This window comes from Gouania willdenowi, chromosome 15 (assembly GCF_900634775.1).
Source record: "Gouania willdenowi chromosome 15, fGouWil2.1, whole genome shotgun sequence".
Lineage (NCBI taxonomy): Eukaryota > Metazoa > Chordata > Actinopteri > Blenniiformes > Gobiesocidae > Gouania > Gouania willdenowi.
The window spans coordinates 1,315,068-1,321,067 of NC_041058.1; the positions used below are offsets into that span (position 1 = coordinate 1,315,068).

The window sequence follows — 6,000 nt, forward strand, 5'->3', positions numbered from 1 at the left end:
GCAAGTCCCTTAACCCTGAACTGCTCCCCAGGCGCCGCAAAATGGCTGCCCACTGCTCCTCAGGGATGGGTTAAATGCAGAGGACAAATTCCATTAATGTAATAACATTACATGGCCAATTAAAGGCAAAAGCCCCGATTTAATCTTTAATCTTTAATTTTTTGTGGCGCCTGGGGAGCAGTTCGGGGCCCACAGTGATGACCCAGGTGGGGCTTGAACCACTAGACCACCACTCTCTATGAGCAAATGGTGTCAGTCTTGGTCCCAGAAATGATAGCCACTAAATCAGAGCCTTTCAACTTTGGGGTTGGGACCCCATGTGTGGTCGCCTGGAGTTTAAATGGGGTCGCCTGAATTTTCAGAATTTTTTTTTTAATTGTTATTCTTTTTTTTTAATTAAAACAACACACAACCTTAAATAACTGTATTTCTATACTTTCACTTTGTGAAGTATAAATCTAGTTCAACTAAAATGCAGTAAAAAGCTCAAACATGATCAAAAACTAATTCCAGAAAAAAATGTCTTGATTATCTTCTTGATATCAAAACGGGGACTTCGATTCAGAAATAAGAGAAAGGAGGACTAGAGCCTAAAACGTTTGAGAACCAGTGATATAAACAAACCTATAGTCGACTCAGAGCTGGAACTGTACAGCAGGGTTAACGTTTGTATGCTAACGTACATACTGTACGTAGTTCCACTCCTCCTTTAATGTGTGTGTGTGTGTGTCCGTCCATGCAGAGCCGTTCTCCCACCACTCGTCTCACCTCTCAGAGCTGCAGGAAGGACGGAGCACTGCAGAAGATCGGAGACTTCCTGCACAGCTCTCCCACTCTGCTCGGCTCCAAAGGTCGGTGTGAAGAACCACAGTGTTACCAGTTTAGTTAGTGACCGTACACAATGTGGTGACATCATCTGACCATTGCTCAGAGAGAACAACAGCACTTCATGTGTGTGGTGTATCTCTTCAGCTGGTGAACATTATAACTGGTGACTGGCCACAGCAAAAGCACACCGTCAAAGCTATTTGTTCACAAGATAACATGATCACCAGTTCAGCTATAACCTTCATGATGTGACGGCTTTTGTTTCATATTCCTAATACACATGCCAGTCACTAAATAACATGATCGCTAAATGAATCTAAACTCAACTTATCAGAGAACTGATTGTGATGAAAACTGTTCTAAACTAAACAAGAGAAGCCAATCAGCCTCTAAACACTTTATATTTATCATTTTTCTACAATACCGACACTTTTTTTCAACAAATCATGTTTTGTACTGTAAGTCAGGGGTTCTCAAACTTGGAGTCAGGACCCCAATTGGGGTCGCCTTCAAGAAACTAAGAAGATTTTAATGTTTTACAATTTGAGCCCATTTTTGCTTATTTTCATCTTTTTTCTGCAACTCCACCAAACACTATATTTTAACCTATTTTATCACTTTTTCTTGTCATATTTTTTCTTCTAATGTATTTTTGCTACTTTTCTTCCATTTCTGACACTTTTACATCACATTTTAATGACTTTTCTGCACATTTTTCCACTTTCCAGACATGTTCAGCACTTATAAACCCTTTCCACCTAATGTCATATATTGACCCATTATTGTCACTTTTAACCTCTTTTCACCATATTTCATGATTATCATGGTCGTGTCCATTGTTTTCCAGTTTAAAATAATTGTTCCTTTTTACCACTCTTTCTGTCTTTTATTGCCCACTCTAATTTTCAACTTCTAACCAATTTCTATGAATTTTAAAATTCCATTTCACCACATTTTCCACCATTTTTGGTCACTTTGAACCCATTTTACTTAAAAACAAGGATTTCCATCTTTAAGATGACTATAATAATAATAATAAATGTTCCTGATAACAGTGGATATTATTCAGATTCATAGATCAATGGACATAATTTTGCTGACTCACAGAGCGTTTGTAGCTAAACTTTAGCAGTAGTTCTGCTTCCGTTCCCTCCGGGTGCTGCTCTGACTCCAGCTGTCAGTCACCAGCCTGGGGGCGGTTCCTTCTGTCTCCGTCTCAGCAGATTTAATAAAGTGAAAAAAACAAAGAATCTGAAGGAGATCCTGGACACAGATGCAAAACTCACTTATTTCACTCATTAGCATTGATTTTATTCTCGTTCTAATGAAGTCCCTGAAGTAAACCTGAGGGTGACCTTCACAGCTGGAGCACGAGGTCACTGTTTGTCTGCAGGCAGTCACATGACCCAGCTGGGTTTTTAGAATGTGTAAAGGTGACTGAGGAGAAGCTGAAGCAGAGTTCAGATGAATTCATCTCAGCCTCAGGGATCCACAGTTTGTCCTCCTGCTGTTCAATGTCTGCATTACAGCTGCAGCTGTAGATCACCATCATTATTTATCAGATATAGATGTAGTGCAGACCTCATTCATCAAATAATCAAAGATCATTTGCTCAAAGTAAAAAAAAAAAAGATAATTCTCACCTTCTTCCAATGATCGTGGGAAAATGAATGGAAAAAGCATTTTGTGTGATTTCAGCGTAACTATTCCGTTTACGTAAACCAACTGGAGCGGTAAAATGTTACATTAACTACAATATTTGCATTTCCTGAATAAAACGAAAGTGAGGATGAAGCTGTTGAACCACGTCACAATCACATGAGGGAATTCACATCATCCATTTTATGATTCGCTTGCTCATAACATTAGTTTAGCATTAGCCTAGCGTTAGCATTAACCTGTCATTACCATTAGCTAAAGCATTAGCATGAGTCTAGCATTAGCAATATCTAAGTATTACTCTAGCGTTAACATTACCATTAGTCTTGCATTAGTATTAGCTTAGCATTATCTTAGAATTAGCATTAACCTAGAATTAGCATTAGCCAAACATTAACCTTGCAATAGCTAAACATTAGCCTAGAATTAACATTAACTTAGCATTAGCCTAACAATAACATTAGCCTAGCATTAGCATCAGCCACGCATTATCATTAACATTAGTCTAGCATTAGCAATAGTAAAGCATTATCATTCACTTCCAGCCGTTTTCAGAGCAGCCAACCCCATATTGACAAGTGTTTTAGATGATTTTCACTGATAAAAAAAAAAAAAAAAAAAGTGAATGTAACCATGTCGGAAATAAACTGAATAAATAAATAAATAAATAAAATAAAATATTTAAAGACCCACAGAATATTTTGTACTATGACAATCTGAAAATTGACACCGGATTAGAAAATATTTGTTTTTGTTTCTAGCTTGTTTTGTTCTTCTATAATCATTAGTTGAATAGAGGCAAGTTTCACACAAATCACCAGTTTGTGACAAAAAGCTGAGAAAAATGTCTTTTTCTAAAAAAAAAACCTATTAGTGACTTTGAAACTTTTTTTTTTTTTTTGCTTTAGTGACATGTCAACATTGGTTTCCTTCTATAAAACTACAAAAACAACACTGAGACCAGACTTTTGATGACATTATTATTATCATTTTACTATCTATGTCAGAGTTGAATGGATTTCTTACTGTATTTTGGCGTTCCTCCAAGTCTTTCTCCACAGACAACTTCCTCGTCATCCTGGACATGCTGAGTGTCACTGCTTGTCCAGTTTTTTGATCATTTTCTCTCACCATCGCTACACTCTCAATAGTCCACTTAGTTCCACACATGTTCTGGTTGAGTGTGTGCTACTGTGAGCTGGTGGGAACTTTATCTATTCTCACAGTGCCATTTTCTGTCTCGTTAACTCCTTTCCTCTCCTCTGTTGGTCACTACATCATGGTACAATTTAGATATTCACCGAAAAGCTTCATCACACTGTCTCCTAGCAACCCCAGCCGAAAAACACAATCGACGTCTTTAGACGTCTTTGGCAGTCAATGAGTTAACATTAGCCTAATATTATCATTAATCTAGTATTATTATTAACCAAGCATTAGCCTAGCAGTAGCAGTTGCTTAGCATAGCATTAGCTTATGCCTCCTACATCCTCACTATATTTATGTTTGTTGTGATTTTATGAAGTTGTAACAGTAAAAGAACTAAAGTTTATAAACAGAAAAGGAACATTTGGTATATTTTAAAAAGTCTTTAAACTGTTTGTTTCTCTGAGACTGTGAAGGAACTTTGACTCACACTTCAGAGTGAAAATGACTCACACGTTAACTTTCACTGTGTCCACAGCGAAGAAGATGATGAGCCTGGTGGGCTCCCCTTCCTCCTCTTCCTCCTGCTCTTCATCGTCCCTCAGCCTCAGAACCAAGAAGAACAAAAGGAAACTTTACAGGCCAGAGATCTCCTCCCCCATGGAGGTGTCCCCCCTCAATGTAAGTCACACACACACACACACACATTTCATCTGAATCCTCCATGACTCGTGACGTTCAAATGATCTGAGTTCATGATTGGTTCATTGATAAAGTGACTGGTTGTGTTTTCAGATGATCAGAGAACCGGAGGAGAAGGAGAGTGACCATCAGAACATGATGAGACGCCTTCGCTCCAGGATGGGGAAGTGATCCATTGATCCCAGTAACTGAACACTACGACACACTGTCACTACTTTATGGTTTGGGAAACGTCCGTGAAGACGAGTCAGTGACTCATTTACTCTGAACTCGACTCTTTACACAGCGTTGCTGTGTGTGTGTGTGTAGTGTGTACATTGTGTAGTTGTGTTTTTATTACTAGCAGCACTTTATCTGTGTTCATGACGGAGTGAACACAGTTAATCTTTTGTACACAACATTAAAACCTTTTTCTCTCACTTTCTGTCACTTCCTCCTAAAACAACACAACAACGCACAAATATACATGTTTGGTGTTTATATTAATATTTATATTTTTTTTTTTTTAATTCGTAACTTTGCTGCCTTCTGTGTGTTTGTGTTCATTTTATGTGCTTCAGTTTAGATTTTTGTGTTTTTTGTTGTTTTAGAGTCATTTGTGATTTTGTGTGGGTGGTGTTTGTGTGTTTTAGTTATTTTAATTTGTTTTTTGGCTTTGTGTTTTTTTTTTTAAATGTGGTTTGGTGCATTTTGGAGTTGTTTTTTGTTTTTGTAGTCATTTTATGTAGTTCATTTTGTGTGTTTTTCTTGTCGTTTTATGTACTTCATTTGTCGTTTTGGAGTTTTATTTTTGTGTTTCTAAATGATATTGGTATTTTTTTGTGTAATTTTGTGTGTTTTTTTTGTCTTCTGTGTTTTGGAGTCATTTGTGATTTAATTTTTCTGGTTTTTGTGGGGAGAGGGAAGTCTGGGCCTCCCTACTGAGGATTCTGCCCCCGCGACCCGGAAACGGCTAAGCGGGAGTAGATGGATGGACGGATGGTTTTTGTGGTCCTTTTGTGTATTTTTTTATGTGGTTTGGTACATTTTGGAGTCATTATTTGTTTTTAAGTCATTTTGTTTTTGTTTTTTTGTGTTTTTTAAAATGACTTTTTCAGTCACGTTGTTTATTTTTGTTACAGTTGTTGTTCTCCATCCTGTGTCTAACCAGACTCCACAGAGGTGATGTTTTAGTGGTGCTGGTGTTAATTGGCCCTGCTGTCTCTTAGTAACCTCATTAATGCACTGATTGTATTCATCAGCAGGTGGTGCTTGTTGATTGGTAGATTTTTATCTTCACAAAGGAACGCTACATGTTGGGTGAAGGCCAAACATTTGTTAACGACACTCCCACATTAATGAAAGAGTGTCTGCGCTCACACAACTAACTGTGAAGGCTTTTATTGTGAAGGCTAGAATGATGACGTTGGATTGGACGGAGCCAGGAAACGCCATCTGGACACATTTCACCACCTCTAAATGTGTGGGAACCTCCTCCTGTCATGGACTGGTTGGACTGGGAACCATCAGCAACACACACAGAGAGACCTGCAGTAACACAAGAACACACACACACACAAAGTGATGCTAAAAATAACCACAAAACGACTCCCAAAACACACAAACAACAATGAAAATACATAAAACAGAAACACTCAAAACAACTAAAATGTAAAAAATTACCAA

General features: G+C 37.9%; 1 protein-coding gene across 3 annotated transcripts in view; it reads left to right on the plus strand.

The window, feature by feature from the left end:
• Window positions 1-4,754, plus strand: part of LOC114476678 (kinesin-like protein KIF20B) — a 40,359-nt gene extending 35,605 nt beyond the window's left edge. For all 3 annotated transcript variants that reach the window (XM_028468502.1, XM_028468503.1, XM_028468504.1), the window contains 3 exons: window positions 743-851; window positions 4,172-4,314; window positions 4,429-4,754. In XM_028468502.1, coding sequence (XP_028324303.1) covers window positions 743-851; window positions 4,172-4,314; window positions 4,429-4,506 — 330 coding nt within the window. In that variant the 3' untranslated portion in view covers window positions 4,507-4,754. The remainder of the gene's footprint in view (window positions 1-742; window positions 852-4,171; window positions 4,315-4,428) is intronic.
• The last annotated feature ends 1,246 nt before the right edge of the window (window positions 4,755-6,000 follow it).